This window comes from Canis lupus, chromosome 34, assembly GCF_003254725.2.
Source record: "Canis lupus dingo isolate Sandy chromosome 34, ASM325472v2, whole genome shotgun sequence".
In the NCBI taxonomy this organism is placed as follows: domain Eukaryota; kingdom Metazoa; phylum Chordata; class Mammalia; order Carnivora; family Canidae; genus Canis; species Canis lupus.
Genome location: NC_064276.1, coordinates 22,549,872 through 22,568,759, shown reverse-complemented (window position 1 = coordinate 22,568,759; position 18,888 = coordinate 22,549,872). Strand labels below are relative to the sequence as shown.

Genomic DNA, 18,888 nt, shown 5'->3' with positions numbered 1-18,888 from the left:
TCATAAGGAAGGCAAATGAGTATGTGCCAGATGGGCTGAGGGGATTACAACATGTTTCCTGCTCCCATGGTGACTCAATGGGGCTGGTATGAGAACTTATCTTATTCAAGAAGTCAGCCTCCCTGGCAGAATTATGAGTCACAGTTCCTGGGTAGAAAGCTCACTTTCCAATAGCATTTGGGGTGGGGGTAGGGGTCCTCCTTGGGCAGATTACAGTAAAGGTCATTCAGAAAAGAACACTTCCAGGAGTGCTGGGGAGACACCAGCACCCACAAACTTCTGGGATTGCCCTGATCTCTCAACAAGAGTAACATGGTGACCTCTTCCTTTTCCTTCAAGGGAAGGCAGGACATAAAACTACATTGATGAATTACTGGTATGAATCCAAACAAGTGCCATTATAAAATTGGCCGATTTTGGCAAAAAGGGAAGTGAAGGGACTTTTTTCTATCCATATAACACATATATAATATATATATATATGTTATATATATATATGTTATATATAACATATATATATTGATACACACATACATACATAGATACATACATAGAGAGAGAGAGAGAGGGAGAGCACATGTGCGTACCTACTAACTTACTGTGTGTCTATGTGCCAATCATTATTCCAAGTATTTGGGTAACAAAGAGGACAGGTCCATGTCCTTGGATAGTTTACAAGCAGAGAAATAGGGAAGGAGAAAGGGAAGAAGGAAAAGAGAAAGAGAAAGGAAGAAGGGAAAGGAGGACAGGGAGGTATAAGAGGAGAAAGAAGGAGAAAGGGAGGAGACAAGAAAAAGCTAATATAATATCAAGAAATGATGAATGTCATGAAGGAAACTACAGGTGGATACAGAGACATGTGATTGCGAGGGCTTTTTAAATTAAGGTGGTGAAGTAAGGACTCTGTAAGCAGATAACATTCAAGCATAGAACTGAATCAAATAAGAACTGATAGTAATCAGGGGTTATATTTAACATATTTAAAAATCAGGACATCACAGCCTCAAATGGGACACTCAATCTAGCAGGACAGATGCTGGTCCAAATAGCCGGTAGATCTGTGTATTAGTGCATCTGAAAACCAGCCCAGATCATGAGATGCTTTCCTTGTGAAAAGGGCCAACAAGGTTGGAAGTTATCTCTACTTCTCATAGCTTTGAGCTGTACTACTCTGTCCTAGTTATACCCTTCCTTTAGTGCTATTTTCAGTTTCCAATATAATGCTTCAAGTGGTATAGAAAACATACCCCAGAAAAGATCATCGGATGAGAAAGGCTCAAATCCATGCCACGCAAAGAACAATTGAAGGCAGACACTGGAAAACACTGTCATGGTTCTATGATCGCTATTTTAACATCTCCAAAGACCTCTCACACAGAAGAGGAATTAAAGTAATGATATTCAAACTATTAACCATGGTCTTCAGGGGAATTATACATGAAGCTTTTTTGAATGAAGATATCTAGGTTCCCTGAATTAAAATTAGAGAACCACTGGATTGAGCACATTCTAGTTAAATCAAGCAGTTGAACCGCAGAAATGTAGAAATGACAGAAATACATTTCAATTATATATACTAAAAACTTTCTTAGAACTTGGTCAGTCCAAACACATGTGGACTACTAATGAGATGATCACTAGTTCGAGTTACCCACTCTGGTTCTGAGCAGTAATTCTAGAGATGAGAGGAGCCCTGAAAAGATGACCTTTCAAATCCCTTTTGACTTTGATTTCATAGGATCCAGATCCATGACGACCAAGTTCGGTTACTCAAACTCAAACAAGCTTTGGCTAGATTCTCTTAAGAAGCAATATCCAAAGGAAAAAAATGAGCCTAATGATAGGTCCTTTTTTCCCTAGAGAGAAGCAGTATTATAGAAACATCATTTCTCATTTGTTCTCAAAAGATCTTAATAGACTGTTCGTCTCAATGCCTCCTTCACCCCTGGCTGAAGTTTGGAAAACAAAGTCATGCTACCATTGCTGTCATTTCTTTTCTCATAAGACCTAAGGCAAAGGGAGAGAAGCAGGATTCTAGTTGGCTTAGATGTGAGGGCGATGGAAAATCCCTGTATTTATAAATGACGACCACTGCCCCAAGTACATCGTGTCCCCTGAAGACTAGAGGTATGTATCATCATCAAAATTCTATGATTCCATCACATCTATGATTCTGTGATATCACAGAAGACGATGGATATAAATATTGTGTAGTCTTAACTCATTTTTTTCAGAAAGAGTTGGCACATTACCCTATAGATAGTTTGTATTTTAACAGGTTGTCAAAAGCTATTCACTTACCTGAGGCATCACTCTGCAGGATCCCATAGAAGTAGAGACTCATCACACACCACAGAAGTCCCATCCTGTCAACATAAATACAAAGTTAAGGGAGAGTACTTATCACTCTCAAGAGTTTAAGTAATAATTACTGCATATGCAAGCTGACTATAGACAAGGAACTGTTCTGACATGTTTATAATATTAACAAATTTAATTGCGGGACCCAAACAATAAGATCATTTTTTTAAAAGCATATTACAGATAAGGAAACTGAGACAAGTTTAAATAATATAACCAATATCCTTTGCCTACAAAGTGGTAGATTAATGATCAAGCTCCAGCAGTCTGACTCTAGAACTATCTCTTAATCATTCAACTACAAATTCCTCTTGATTTTTTTCACCAGGAGTCACATTTCTGGGAGATAAATTTGATTTTCTTCCTCTCCTTAGCATTCTTGTGGTCCATTCCCAATTGGAAATATTTTATGATCCAGACACTTCTCCTTCTTAGTGATGAATAGAAAGTTTAAATTCCTGGATACAGACTTGGTCTGTAGTCCACCACACTCTGAATTTATAGTAAAAGGAAATATCTAAACCCCATTCTCTGCTGTGCCTGCTCTCTGCTTCTCCCTGAAAGAGACAAATGATGGGGCTGGAGTCCAATTTCTGTGACCTTTAGCCTTTCTATCAGTAACCAGCTGAAACAGCCAACTAGCACGAATTGTACCCTTACATTTGGTTCTATGATCTCTAACACAGAAGGCCTAGAAATTTAACGACTCCGCGAAATATTTATTTCCCTACTACCCTAGACATATCTTCCCCCTGATAAAATCTTGATAGGGTTATAAATACTGAAACCTGGATATTACTGAAAAATTCCATATTCAAGACTGTCACTATTTTGAACACAGCAGCCACATAAGGGTGCTTACCAAGGGAGGCCTTGGTACTTGTCCGTATCCTGTTTCTAATAAGTGACAGAGATGGAATTTATACGCACATCTGGCCAACATTAGCCTATGGCACCAGTTTCACAACCACAGGGACCTACCAGTCTAAAAAGGTCAAAGAGGTATTTCATAAATAGGGTGGCCATATAACAGCATTTAAAATGAGATGCCTGTAAACGCGATGGCACTGAGACAAAAGGTATAAACTGGTACTGCCTAAGCAATTCAGAGTGTATGGGCCACTTTTAAGGACAATGGAAGTTTCACACACTTGTCACCTCTCTTGACCACACATTACCACAAATCTCTAGTTCTTATTGGGCTTCCTTCTTTAGCATGACTGTTCAAAAGTTACAAATGAGTTTATTATACCCTAAACAACCATTTTGCCTCTGAGATCAAATATTTCCTTTTTACCACCACCATTCTCTTTCCAATTCTTACACTGTTAACTTAAGGAATTCTTCTATCAGTCATTCATTTATTTTAATAAAACATTGCATTGCGTACTTTCTGTTTACAAGTCTCTTTGATATAATTGCAGGGCCCTCTGGTGAGCAAGAGGTAGGAACTCCTCTGAAGGCCATTCTCCCAGTAGAGGAGATAAACCAGTTCAACATCATCAACTATGAATAAGATGCATGCCTCATATATAAGATATGCAAAGATTTCTCAGACAGAAGCTATAACACTAAGCAGGTCTAGCAGAGACTTAAAATGGGTACCAAAATAATGACAATAAAAAGTAAACACTGAAAAACACAGAGCGGAACAGATAAAGTTTACTGAAGACTAGAAAAGAAAGAGATTGCTTCAACCATGGTAATCAAAGAAGACTAAGTACAAGAGGTAGCTTTTGAGCGAGCAAGAACTGAATTGAAGCAGAAGGAAAGTGGGGAAAAGAAACTCAATGGGGGAATAATGTTCAAAGATAGGCAAAGCATGGAACATAAAAAGGAAATAGTCTGTAAATAATTCAGTTTGGCTCAAGCACAAGGTATTAGTAAAAGAACGATAGGAGACTTTGTTGGAAGGCAGGGAGTATTAGGATCAGAATAGGACAAGGCCTTGAATAGCAAAGGACTTGGAATTTAATTTAAGCAGAAAATAGGGACCCACTGACGGTTTCTGATTAGAAGACTGATGTGATCATCAAATTGTGCCTTCTGGAGATCATTCTTCTGGCATGTATCGGATGGATTGCCACTATAATTCTGTCTTGAAATCATTTTGTCTCCTGAGCTTGTCATCACAATACTTGTTTAACTCCTAGCTTTGTGTCATCTATAAACTAGATCAGCATGCCACCCATGTCCTCATCCAAGTCATTAATAAAAGTAATTAATAATTCTGCATTAATCATTGTCAGTGGAGAACAACTAGACATTTCATTGCAGATTCAGGGCACAAGAACTTCAGCCCCAATACTCAGCTATGCTAAAGCACTCTACCTCCCAAATTGCTTTCGGCTATTTAAAAAAAAAAAAAAAAAGCAAAACTCAGACCTCTAGATTTTCCCAATTTGCCTGTTTATAAGCTGCTGAATTCCTAGGACAACACTTAGAAGACATTCTAATTAGTGTGATCGAGAGCCTTAATTGATATTCCCCTGAGTAACTAGATTATGCCACAGGCAGCAAGGAGTCAGGTCATCAAGGTAAAGCCAATCTAAAGATAACCTGTGTGCAAACACATATCCAGGGTCAGTCTTGTCCTGTGATGAATTAGAATAAAGGAGACTGAAAAGGAAATGTGATTGTGCAGGCTGGTTTTGACAGACTTAAAGGTTCCAAGGTTAGTGGGAAGAGGTTGGCTGGTTCATTTAACATCATCTTGCATTCTCTCTCGGAATTTTATTATGGTGACTAGTAACAAATTTTTGGTTCTTTCTTCTTGAGGAGAGAGGGTGCTGGATATTTTCAGAGATAGACAACCTGTCAGAAAGCAAAGGAATACCTGCCTAGTAACACATGGTTTCTCATGGTCTGAATTATAACCCAGCTTTAGATTATTGCCATGGTGTTTAACAGACTCTGTCCTTGCTTCAGATGATCTCAACTTACAAAAATAAATTCCAAGTCAGCCTTTTCTGCACAACCCATTTTACCTACTGTATAATCATTTTCATACACTTCCTCTTAGGTATTAGTACTTCTCTCATATTTAATTCCATTGTTTCCTGGCATGTCAACACAGATGTCTATTCTACCTGGAAGAGTTTTAAACATACACTCATTTCTATGTAATCCATAACAATATTAATGATGGTGCTAATGTGTGGTCACCACTTTAACATCGACCCCTGAATATGAATCATTCTGTTGTCTGCACTCTCCAGGTTTAATAAGCTTCAGGATCTCCTTCCCTATGAGTCAGCTCTGACCAATGATTCTCTCACCGGTCCAGCAGGTGACAGGCTGAAACTAGGTCTGCTGCCCCAAAGCTGGTATTATCTGTGAGTCACATCTGCCTTCCTTCTGCACAGTGGCATTTCAGCAGGCCACAGGGCTGGATTTCTCCCTCAGTTTCCTGGTTCCTCATATAGTCCATACCCACATCCCAGGTACTCTCTGATGCCCACCAATCTTGTTGGGGCTTCAACCTTCAACCTAGTGCTTTTCAGCACTCTTTTTCCAGAAGCCTGAATTTTGTCCCCTGAATTTTGTAAGGTCTTGCTCCAAGCTGGATAAGCCTCCTATAACCACAAAGCTGTTCTTACCTGCTCCATTCCTGGTTGACAGATTTCTTTTGCTATGACCCAGGCCCTGAAAACATGGCCTTCAACACCAAGCCACAACCCCTAAATGGTCACCTCCATGCCAGGTCAGCCCTACAGCCATTCACCTCCTTGAGCCCTGATCCATCTAGACCCTAACTTATGATAAAGTGAGTAACTGTATCTGACTTACTTCTCTAACTTACTAATAAAGTTTGAGCTGATCGTGCATGTATGCTCACCTAAAATATGACAAACAAGCCTTTAAAGGACATAGGACAAATTATGAATTATATCATTTTACAGAAAGGGAGAGATGGCATTTATTAAGAAATCAAAGTTATTTTCATCAACAATCTTTCATATAGCTTATAGTTTTTTAACCATAAATAGACCCTCATAAAGAACACTTTAGAAAACTATATTTGTCAGTAATCAAAAGTGTCGGCAAAGTGAATGGAAAACTCTAATTCTGAGTGAAATAAAGTAAGCATAATCTACTCTGTTTCTCTAAATGAATGCAGCTATAAACCTGGGCAGAATGCATAAAAGAATTATAGGAGGACTCCAAAAGTGAATAATAGCATATTCCTTTCAAGTACATATAGGACATTAACCAAGATCAGCTATATCATGTACCATAAATCAAACCTTAATGAATTTAAAAGAATTCATGTTCAAAGAATTTGAACATATATTCCCTAACCATAGAATTAAACTAGAAACCAACAAAAGAAAAATAACAGGATAATATTCAAACACATAGAATTTAAGGAATATACAGCTGACCCTTGAACAATGTAGGATTAGACATGGCAACCATCCACACAGTTCAAAATCCATGCATAACTTTGGCTTCCCAAAAACTTGACTACTAATAGTTTGCTATTGACTGGAAGCCTTAGCAATAATATCAACAGTGAATTAATACATATTTTGTATGTTATATGTATTATATACTATATTCTTACAATAAAGTAAGCTAGATAAAAGAAAATGTTATTAAGAAAGTCATAAGGAAAACATTTAAAGTACTATACTGCATTTATTGAAAATAACCTATGTATATGTAGACCTACACAATTCAAACCCATGCTGTTTAAGGGTCAATTGTGTGTCTAAATAATTCATGGGTCAAAACAGATGACTATTAGAAAATATTTTAAACTGAACAAAAATAAAAATACAACATACCAAAATGTGTGGGATGCAGTTAAAGTAGTGCTTAAGGATAATTTGTAGGATTACAAGGTTTATATTAGAAAAGAAGAAAAATTTCAAGTCCATAATCTAATCTTCTACCTTAAGAACCTAGAATAAGAAGAGAAAATTTTAAAAAGGAAGCAAAATGAAGGAAATACTGAAGAGTAGAGATCAAAAATGTTAAAAGAGGAAAAAATGAAGCCAAAAGTTACTTCTTAGAAAAGAACAACAATAACAACAACATGAACAACAACAGCAAAATTGTTAAACTTCTAGCCAGGTGAACCAAGAAGGGAAATAAAAGACACATATATCACTAATATCAGAAATGAAAGAGGGTACATCCCTACTGATTGCATGGGCATTAAAATGGTGATAAAGGAATACTAAATACTCTAGGCACATAAACTACACAATTTAAATGAAATGCACCAATATCTCAAAACCCACAAAACTACCAAAGCTCATCTAAAATGAAATGGACAGTCTCATTGGTCTTTTAATTATTTATAAAAATTAAATTTGCAATTAGAAAACATACAAAAAAAGAGATTCCCAAGCTCCAGTCATATGGCCTCACTGCCTCACTGGTGAATTCTATCAAACATTTAAAGAATAAATAACATCAATTCTACATAAAATCTTTTGGAAAGTAAAAGACCAAATAGTTACCAATTCTTTTTGTGACACATTACTCTGATCCCAAACTCTGCCACAGATAGCACAAGAAAACAAATGTGTAGATATCCCACAGCCAATCAGAGTCTATCCCAGGTGTGCAAGGCTGGATTCAGTATTTGAAAGGGCTAAAGAAGCAAAACCACATGATTATATCAATGGATGCAAGAAGATTTAACAAAATTCAGTATCTTCATGATAAAAGCTTTAGCAAACTAAGAATAGAAGGGAACCAATAAAGAGCATCTACAAAAAAACTACAGTTAACATCATATCTAATATTGAAAACTGAATATGTTTCTACTCAGATCAGAGCAAGGCTCTGACAGTACTAGGAATGAACTATCCAACATCATACTAAAAGCCTTAACTAGGACATTAAGGCTATTCACAGATGATGCAATTTCCGACATAGAAAATCCTAAAGAATCTATTACAGAAAAAGAACTAAGTAAGTAAAGTCTACATAGTCAACACATAAAAATTAAATATATTACTATATGTTAGCAATAACAACGGCAAACAAAACTTTTTAAAAAGACTTATTACAATAACAAACCAATGCTGAGTTAAAAAACTAACCAACATGTAAAAGATCTGTATGCTGAAATACACAAAACTTTGATAAAAGAAATCAAAGATAACCTAAATAAATAGAAGTATGTGGTTAGCAAAATGGCCCTATGACCTAAATCCCTGGGACTTGTTTTGTTACCCCACTAACCCAAAGAAACTGTGCAAATATAATCAAGGTTGTGGACCTCAAAACATCAAGATTATATTAGATTAACCACATGGGCTCAATATAATCACATCAACCCTTAAAAGCAAAGAAGTTATTCTGATTAAAGTGAAAAAGATGCAAGAGATAGCTAACTCAAGGAAGTGTGAAGCAAGAAAAGAACTTGATAGGCCTTTGTTGTTAAAGCTAAACGTAGCAACCTGTCAAGGAATGCAGGTGATCTTCAGGAGTTGAGAGAGACCATCAGCTGACAGCCTGATAGCCAGGAGGAGAATAGGAACCTAGCGCCTACAACATAGGAAATAAAATGCTGCCGACAACTTGAGGATGTGCTGAAAGAGGAATCCTCTTACCCTGTCAGTGGGAATGTAAACTGGTGCAGCCACTCTGGAAAATACCTTGGAGGTTCCTCGAAAAGCTAAAAATAGAACTATCCTACAATCCCACAAATAATTTCAAAGAATACAAAAATACTAATGCAAAAAATACATGCACCCCAATGTTTACAGCAGCATTATTTATAATAGCCAAATTATGGAAATGACCCAAGTGTCCATCAACTGATGAATGTGATGAATGGATAAAGAAGATGTGGGGGATATATATGTATATTATATATATTATAATAATACATAATGGAACATCTAATATATTATAAATGGAATATATCATAATATATAATTGAATATTATTCAGTCACAAAGAAGAATGAAATATTTTTCAGATAAAGAGATAAAAAAGATGTAGGGGATATATTTATAAATAAATATTATTATAATACATATAATGGAATATATACTATATTATATATTGAATATACTAATATATAATGGAACATTACTCAGCCATAAAAAAGCATGGAATCTTGTCATTTACAACAAATGGATGGAGCTAGAGAGTATTATGCTAAGTGAAATAACTCATTCAGAGGTAAATACCATATGATTTCACTCATATGTAGAGTTTAAGAAATAAAACAAATGAGAAAAGGGGAAAGAAGAGAAAGAGAAGTAAATCAAGAAACAGACTCTTGACTATAGAGAACAAACTGATGGTTACCAGAAGGGAGGTGGGTGGAGAGATGGGTTAAGTAGGTGATGGGGAATAAGGAGTGCACTTGCTGTGATGAGCACTGGGGATTGTAGGAAATTGTTGAATTACTATATTATATACCTGAAATTAATATTAGACGTATGTTAACTAACTGAATTTAAATAAAAACCTCAAAAGAATTCTGCCCAACTTTAGAAGTGTATTCTTCCCCTGAGCCTCCAACAAGGAACACAGCCTGGCTGACACTTTAATTTTAACCCTGTAAGACCCTAGGTAGAGAACATTGTACTTGAACTTCTGGCTCACAGAAACTGTGATATAATACATAGATGTAGTTTTAAGCATCTAAGTTTCTGGTAATTTATTACAGTTGTAATAGAAAATAATGCAAGAGACATACCATAGTCATAGTTTGAAAGACTCCACGTAGAATTCTCAATTCTCCCCCCAAATTAATTGACAGACTTAATGAAATTCCAATTAAAAAATTCTTAGCAAGATTTGTTTATAGATATAGACAAGCTGATTTTAAAGCTTATATGGAAAGAGAAATGCCTTCAATATTGAAAAAGAAGAATAAAGCTATAAGAATCACACTACAAACAACCCAACTTTCTTTTTTTAATTGAAGTATAGTTGTCAGAATATTATATTCGTTTCCGGTGTGCAACATGGTGATTTGACAATTATATATACGACCAAATGTTTGCCATGCTAAGTGTAGTTACATCTGTCACCATACAAAGTTATTACTATATTGACTATTTTCCTTATACTGCACTTTTCATTCCCATGACTTATTTTATAACTAGAAGTTTGTCCCTCTTAATCACCTTCACCTATTTCATCCACTCCCTTCTCTCCTCTATTAATCACCAGTCTGTTCTCTGTATTTATGTCTATTTCTGTTTTTGTTTGTTTTTTCAGATTCCAAATATAAGTGACATCATATGGTATCTGCCCTTTTCTGTCTGATTTATATCACTTAGCATAACACCCTCTAAGTCATCGATGTTGTCTTGAATGGTAAAATTTCAGTCTATGTATGAGGGTGTGTGCAGACTCCACATCTTCTTTATCCATCTTACCAACCCAATTTTAAAATATCAAAAGTCGTCTTACTGAAAAGGATATTCAGAAGGTAAATTAACACAGGAAAGAATGTTCAACATCATCAGCCATAAGGGAAATGAAAATTTAAAAGAACAAAATTAGATACCACTACACACCTTTCAGAATCACTAAAGTAAGAAATACTGGCAATGCTGAGTGCTGAAGAGAATACAGAGCACCTAAAGCTGTCCTACTGCTAGGACTGCAGAACAGCACAACCTTCCTGACAAACAACCTGGCAGCTTCTTAAAAGTTAAACATACACTTGCCATAGGGTCTAGCATCCTCACTCCTGGTTATTTACCCAAGAGAACTGGAAACACACGTTCCACGAAAACCTGTACATGAATGTTTACAGCAGCTCTGTTATTAATTGTTAAAAACTAGAAACAACTCAAATGTCCTGCAACAGGCAAATGGATCAACAAATTCTGGTACATCTGCAAAACGGACTACTTTTCAGCCACACAAAGGGACGAGCTATCCTTAACAACAACTTGGATGAATCTCAAAGGCATTGTGTTAAGGGAAAAAAGCCAGTCTCAATGGGTTACCAACTGTCCAATTCCATTTAAATGACATTCCCCAAAAGACATAACTAGAGTGACAGAGGTTAGATCAGGGGTTAGAAGATAGCGGGCAGGTGTTAACTCCAAAGGCATAGCACAAAGGTATCGTTCAGGGGATTGAAGACTTCTGTATCCCGACTGGGTCAGGGAATAAATGAGTCTATACATGAGTGATTATTCATAGTTGTATTTTTTTAAAAGTCAATTTTATTGTACGTTAATTAAAAATTTATTTTTTTAAGTGGCATGAGTCTTCCTTTTTAAAAGCTCCACAAATGATTTGTGAACCCTTTTAGACAGTTAAAATAAATGAAAGCTGTTTTAACCTAAATAGAGTTTCTATTTTCAACACTTACTTTGAAAATAACAATGTCCTGTTGTTAAGTACTGAATGTTCCAGAAAAGTCCAGCAGTAGAGGCACACAGGAAGATCAATGAAATGTCCCAACTTTCAGCATAGGAAGCCAGTGTTGCTAACCTTGATACAACAGCAAAGTCAAAGTTCTCGCTCCAGAAAACATTGGCGCCCTCCTCTTAGATATTGCCTTTCCCTTTGTTACTAAATAGCTTCAAAATGTTTGGAACTCTGAGAGGACATATATAATATGCCACCTGCCATCTTTAGAAGCTTGGAATAGAATGTGAGAAGATTGATTTCCTTTTGTTCTTTAATATCTTGAATAGCAACGTGCTCTGTGGGGTGAGAGAAGAAATATGTTCAAGTCTCATCCCTCACAAGAGAGAACTAGAACTAGGTTTTCAGTGAGATGAAGGTGAAAGAAACCTTAAGAAGAGCAATCCACTTGGAGTTCAAGTCTGATCTTGGACAGCCTGAGAGAGGAAGAGAGAAGATTCAGAACAACCACTTACAAGTGATAAGCTGGTCACAGTCTTGATGAATAATTCAAGACTGACATGCTAGGTGTTCATGGACACTTCTTAACAGGGATAAGAAGACTGTTCCATTGTATCTTTTCCCTAGCAGGTGGAAAATTTAACAGTTAAGTATGCTGTACTTAGACTGAGGTAGGAGTTTTGCATGGTGGGGGTGATAGCAACTAACACCCACCTCACCGGTTTGTTGGGAGAAGCACACTCAGTAATTAGCACTGGATAGGCACATAAAAAGCTCTCAGCAAATGCTAATTATCATTAACTCTTATTAAATCAGATAATAAATGTGAAAAACTTGAGAAACTGTGGAGTAATAGACCACTGTGATTCTCGGGCAAAACTCTTTCTTGTACCAGGTCCAAGTTTAATGCTTTTTTCCCTAAATATTTCGGAAAAGAGAATCTTCTGATTGGCAGTGGTTGTAAATCCAGCCTCTGTAACTTAAGGAAAAGCCAAGATTGTCATGATGCACTCTACAATTAAACTTGAACTTGGAGAAATTATGGCCCAGGAGGTTCTCCTTCTCTAGTCTTCTAATACCTCATTTTTTTTTTAATGGATGTAAACACCTCTGCCACGACTATCTCACGAGGTGGTTCCAGAGGACCAGATGATGTGACACATAGACAGGATTTGTAATTATACAGGGCTGAGCTAATATAACGTGTTACAATTTGGGGTTTTGTTAACAACGTAGGCCAAAGTTTTCATTCTGCTTGTTTAAATTTGAAAGAATCTAAAGCAGTGGAGAACACAAAATCAAAAAGAATTATGTGTTAATATGTCATGTCTTTTGCTTGATTGAAGTTAAACAGTGGCTCCAACAATAGGGAGAGAAGGGTGTCTGGGGGGCACAGTCAGTTAAGCATCTGACTCTTGGTTTTGGCTCAGGTTGTGATCTCAGGTCCTGATCTCAGGTCCTGATCTCAGGGTTATGATCTCAGGGTTCTGGGATCAAGCCCCATGTTGGGCTCTGCGCTCAGTGAGGAGTCTGCCTAAGACTCTCCCTGCCCCTCCCCCTGCTCACTCTCACTCTCTCTCTTTCTCTCTCAAATAAATAAATCTTGGAAAAAAAAAAAAAAACAGGGAAAAGTTAAAGAAAAGTACAGGGTAACACTATAACCTTCTAAATAACCTTCTAAATCAAAAAAGCAACTTAAAATCCGACACAGAATACGACAGGGAATCATTTCAGGAAGTGTTAAGGCTGGGGCAAGGGGAAGAATATTTATGAGGAATGTACCTAAGATTCCTTCTAATTCACTCAATAAATATTTATCAAGCTCTGGACACAGTCTGAGGGTAGAAGAGACAAGGAAAATGCCACTGCCCTCCTGGAGCTTACAATCCTGAAACATAGAAACATCTAGAACCTATGCTGCTAGAACAGTGCTGCACCAGAGGTATTTTACAGCACGTGACAGAGAAGCAAGCAGCTCCCTGGGGAAATACGATGCCATCCCCGAAGTAGGGATTCAGGTGAAATTGTAAACATCACAGACACAAAACAGTCGGATCACCTCACAGGCTCAGATCCGGTAACATACAGGTTAGGGAATTCATCACTTTTCCCAGCATAGAACACCTTCTTAGCCATCTGAGGTTTTCTCCCCTTAAATTTCATATAAGAGCACTGCCGCTAATAACCTGTAATTCCAAGGGATGGTCTGAAGACAGGATGCTGCCTGTGAGGCTCTCAAGAGAAAGACACATCTACACACTGTTAGAGAGGCCACAGGTAACAAAACTGTGGCCAACTTTCCATTGATTTCTCCATAAAGACTGTAAGCTCTAGCTTCTGCTTCTACAGAATCAAATTTGGTTCAAATCGAGATTTATTGAGCTCCTATTTCATAGACTTTAATAGAAACTCTGCGGTATAGAGAAATAAACGTACAGTTCTTATAATCACAGATCTCACAGTTTGGGAGCAAAGTCAGACTTACAAGACTAAATAAAAAGAAGAAAAATAGAGACAAAAAGAAGTACATGATCGTGTATGATACAATCACAACACAGTACATGAGGAAAACTACCAAACTTTTATCATATCCCATAGTGAGCTTTCTGCCAAAGGACCATGTGGCCAAATGATTTTGAAAAGTGACATGTCACCAAGCTCTTTCTTGGAGATCCATAATACACATTAGCATTTTAAAGGCTCTGGGCATCTGCCAAGGAAGTATTGTGGTTGACTTGTTTCAACACAGCATTAACTGAAGCTATTTGACCATGAACCCCTTTTTTATGCATTATACACCTTAGGGTTCCAGTGGAAATACTGCTATAGATAGTAAAAAATCTAATCAGGGAAGGGAGAGCCCTAGCCCCAATTCCCAGATCAATCCTCAATCAATAAGATACAGACGCTTCTCAATGTCACCCAGCTTGGAACTAAACTGGCTACCCGGGAAAACAAGTGGGTCCAAACTTTCCTGCAGCTTTATTCTCACTCTGCAGACTTTCCTGGTCCTTTCCTCTCTTGTCAATGGCTAACAGTAAATTATGCCTTTTCTAAAAACTCTAGGCAGGTATCTATCTCTCGAGATAGAGCCCTGAGAAATTTCCAATCTGATCTGTTTTATTTAGGTTTTTTTTTTCTTTTCACCTTTTGTTTGGACAGGGCTCCAAGCTCATGTCCACAGTCCAATGCTGTTACACAGTAAATACGTATATGCATAGGGCAACTGCCAGGAACTAGAAACAACATCCTCTTAGGACACAGGCAACCTCTGTTCTAGTTTGCTGCTGGTCACTCTTTAACCGTGTGCCCCTTGGATAATTTACTATGGACTCTGGTATCCTTATCGATAAGATAGGATTACAAATATTTACTTCATAAACTGCTGTAAGAATCAAATAAGATACTATTTATGGAAAACCTTCCTAACAGTGATGTGTGATGCAAATATGAGACATTGATGCTTTTATTTTACACACGTATTCATGCGCAAACTAGATTCCTTAGCAAGGTTCAAGGTCATCCAGAGGATGTTCTCTCCTCCAGAAGTGGGTCTAAACAAATGTCACTGTGAGTCCTGTGACTCTCCAGATCCACTGCCTAAAAAGTGAATCTGCTTCAGATATTGGACTTGAATGAGTCTCAGCCACCCTTGGTCTCAGAACACGGTCAGCTGTCCTTTCACAAGAGCACTTCCCCATGTCTCTGCTTCCATCAGAAAAAAAATGACTGGCTTGCTATCATCCATCAGACCAGAGCTTTGCCCACTCTTGCTCTCGTGTTCAGGGACCTGGAAGCTTCAGGAGCTTTGGTGATTCAAACAGACCCTGTAGCCCCTAGGGGCTCCTCATTGTCAATTATGCAGAGAAACAAGAGGGATGGGTCCTGGGTCTTCGTCTTGACTCTTGCATGAATGAGCTGTGTGACTTTGCCCATGAACTTTATTCCCTAGGTGACTCAGTTTCCACAATTAATTTTATGAAGAAGAGTTAAAATCACAAGTTAAATTAGAACTTTCACAGAAGATGTACCATGTAGCAGGCTGATATTGCTAACTGTGCGGAAGCACAGGGCCTTCAGGAAGCCTCTGCTTTCAGGCACTCTGCCTACTGGAGAACACAATCCATTAGACATCCTCTCCATCCCTGCCCCCAGTCTTGTCCCTGAAATGCAGAGATAATATTCCAAGTCTTTCTGGGAACCCACATGAGCCAAAATTAGAGAGCCTTAATGAAAATATCATCTCTCTGGATCTAAAGTGTTAAAGAAAATCCCCTCATGAACTAACACTGTGAGTCTGTGTGAGTCTGTGTCCCCGTTGAGAAAATTCTATGGCTTCTTTCACTGATTTTTGGACACCAGGATCATCCTGACAGATGGCAATGTGCACCCACCAGTTCCATAGTCTGGGATATGACCTCAGTCCACCAGATCGCTCTGGATGGAGGGAAGGGGTGGAGGGCTCTGGCCACGGTTCTTACCATGTGCATTTGACATTTGGTGACTTTATTGCAAATAAAGTAAGACCGTACAATCTCCCCTTCATCAGAATGAGAAGGAGCTGGAATTTTATAGTGCTATTATCTACTGATCCATAAACCACTAAAAACTCAAGTGACCCTATTTTCAACAAGTATGCTACTTAGAAAAAACCAGTGCCCTCACGGAGAAGTGCTCAAGCAGTGCTTAATATGAGGTCTTAAAATGCTTTGACAGGAAAATTGAGCAGGAGGGCAGAACATATACTATAATATATAGAGAGAGACAAAGAGACTGAGACAGAGATAGAGACAGAGAGATAGAGAGACAGAGAGATAGAGAGAAAGAGACAGAGAGACAAAGACAGGGAGACAGAGAGATAGAGACAGAGACACAGAGAGATACAGAGACAGAGAGAGACAGAGACAGAGAGACAGACAGAGAAACAGAGAGACAGAGAGAATGTACAAGCAGGTACTTTGTGGCTGCACCATTAGCTTTTCCAATACAAAGCCAATAAACGAGCACCTACTATGCTAGACTAAATGCTAAGGGATAAAAGAGATTTGAACATCCAGGAACTTACAAGCTAATAGGGATCTCTAACTCGCATGGTGCTAATCACAACCCTGTAACTTCAGTCTGTTGTTTTAGTTAGATGTTCCAATCCCCCCTGGTTCTGCCTCTTAGTGCCTGTAGAATATTGGTACAGGTCGCTTAATCTGTCTGTGCCTTAGTTTCCTCCACTGTAAACTGGGGAGGACTACCAGTACATACTTCACCTGTTTTATGACAGAATTATATGAGTTAACACATACAAAATTCCTAAAAGAATATTTGCTATTATTATTTCCTTAGCTGTTCAAAGCAATTTAGCTGTGTTTGCTCATACTCTAAAGTATACAAATCAGTCCAAGCAACATGCTCTGAAGAAAAAATTACTTGCATTTTAATGAGAAGGAGGCAAGAGGGATTGGGTGGGGTGAGAGACTCCTTGAATGAGATGGCATTACAGCCGGACTCTGGAGACAGGTAACACTCTGAAATGCAGCCTTGCATAGGAAGAAAGGCATTAGGGCAAAATTAAAGCAAAACAAGTCTTACTTTTTACCACTGTGCAGAGAACAGGAAGGAAAACTTGCTGAAAAATTCTAATTAGATGAATATTATCTTGCAGTTATGAAGTCCCTAAAACCACAGACTAAGAACGACTATTAGAAATAGAAACTTGATTCTGCACATCATTTCAAGGGCATACACTCCTTGGAACTACTAATCGTATCAATGCATGGTTACTGCATTCTACCCTAGGTAGCAGTACTGGTGATTAGAGGAGTTAATAGGACATTACCCAAGCAATGGAGCCATAAATGCGTGTTCGATTATGCCAACACTGCCAGTTGAAGAATGGAAGGTGTTCTCATTAGTACACACACACAAATATTTTTAAAACACTTTGCCATTCACAAAGCTTATGTATTCATGTATATAGTACTGTACATGTACAGATGAAACCCCTTTGATTTAAATATAAATATATATACATATGTACGTGTGTATATATATGTATTATTTAAGTGAATATATATATATTAGCATTCTAAAGGCTCTGAGAAGTCATATATATATATATATATATATATATATATATATATATATATTCACTTAAACCTGTGAGGACTGCCAGGAGTTTGATATTTAACATCAGTCCCATTTTACAGAAAAAGTAATGATTTCCCCAAAGGTCCAAGATAATACATGGTGACACCAGTGTTCAAACTCAGATACCTTGACCCCAAATCTTATGATCTTTCTATTATATGCTCCCTCTCTTGCTTTTACTATTTTAAATGTTTGTGTCAGAGACATGGGACCAGAAATACTATTTTCTACTGGGGTCTGAATGTCTATCTCCTGCTTAGCAAATAATCTCAGCATTTGTCATGTCCTAAAGGAAATCCCATGTTGCTTCATGCCATTGATCTGTAGCTGTCTCCAACAAAAGGACTTGAATGCCTGCTGTGGCCCTGGGAATTTTAAATAAGAAGTCAATGAGAGATGCTGGTAAATGGTTCTGTAATTGTCTAGAGGCGGATAAAACCTTGGTGGAATAATAATCATATCAATATGCCGGCTACGTGAATGATCCTGCAGTGAATTACAACAGGGTACTTCAACTCCGAAGCCTAGGGTGGCACATCTGCATAATTAATCTCACTCTGCAATAACCCCGCGGGGTCAGCAAGATTGGCATTCTGCAGCAGAAATTAATGTCCTATTATTTCAGTCCCCTTCGGTGTTTCTTGAGATTCAGGAAAATAATATCAGATGTAGTAGCTCTGTTGACACAGATAAGGCTTTAAAGGATCACCAAGTGACCAAAAAATCCTCACATAAATCATAGTAGGTAGACAGAGATTGAATTCAATATATAGTCATAATACACCTATTAAATTCAAGGCTCTTGATAGTTTTATTTTATTCTAGGATTCACCTAGACCTCCAAAGGCCATATATTGATCCATATTGTCCAGCTAAGGTATCTAGAGAATAATTTTAAGAAATCATATTTTGATATTATGTCCCCATTTTAGAGAAACATTAGGTGATTGATATTAAATGGAAAATTAGGTTACAAAGTTACCCTTTTTTTTTTTTTACCAGGACTTCTCAGAGCCTTTAGAATGCTAATAAAGCACGCTGAGCTAAATTACTTAGGAATCATTTACCATGATCCTC

The 18,888-nt window shown here is 37.6% G+C and overlaps 1 protein-coding gene across 5 annotated transcripts in view; it reads right to left on the bottom strand.

The window, feature by feature from the left end:
* LOC112645830 (interleukin 1 receptor accessory protein) overlaps nucleotides 1-18,888 on the bottom strand; it is a 128,178-nt gene that overhangs the window by 78,575 nt on the left and 30,715 nt on the right. For all 5 annotated transcript variants that reach the window (XR_004811900.2, XR_004811899.2, XR_004811901.2 and 2 more), the window contains exon 2: nucleotides 2,302-2,366. Coding sequence is in view for 2 of the 5 variants with exons in the window: in XM_025425354.3 (XP_025281139.1) it covers nucleotides 2,302-2,365 (64 nt within the window). In the remaining 3 variants the exon portion in view is untranslated. The remainder of the gene's footprint in view (nucleotides 1-2,301; nucleotides 2,367-18,888) is intronic.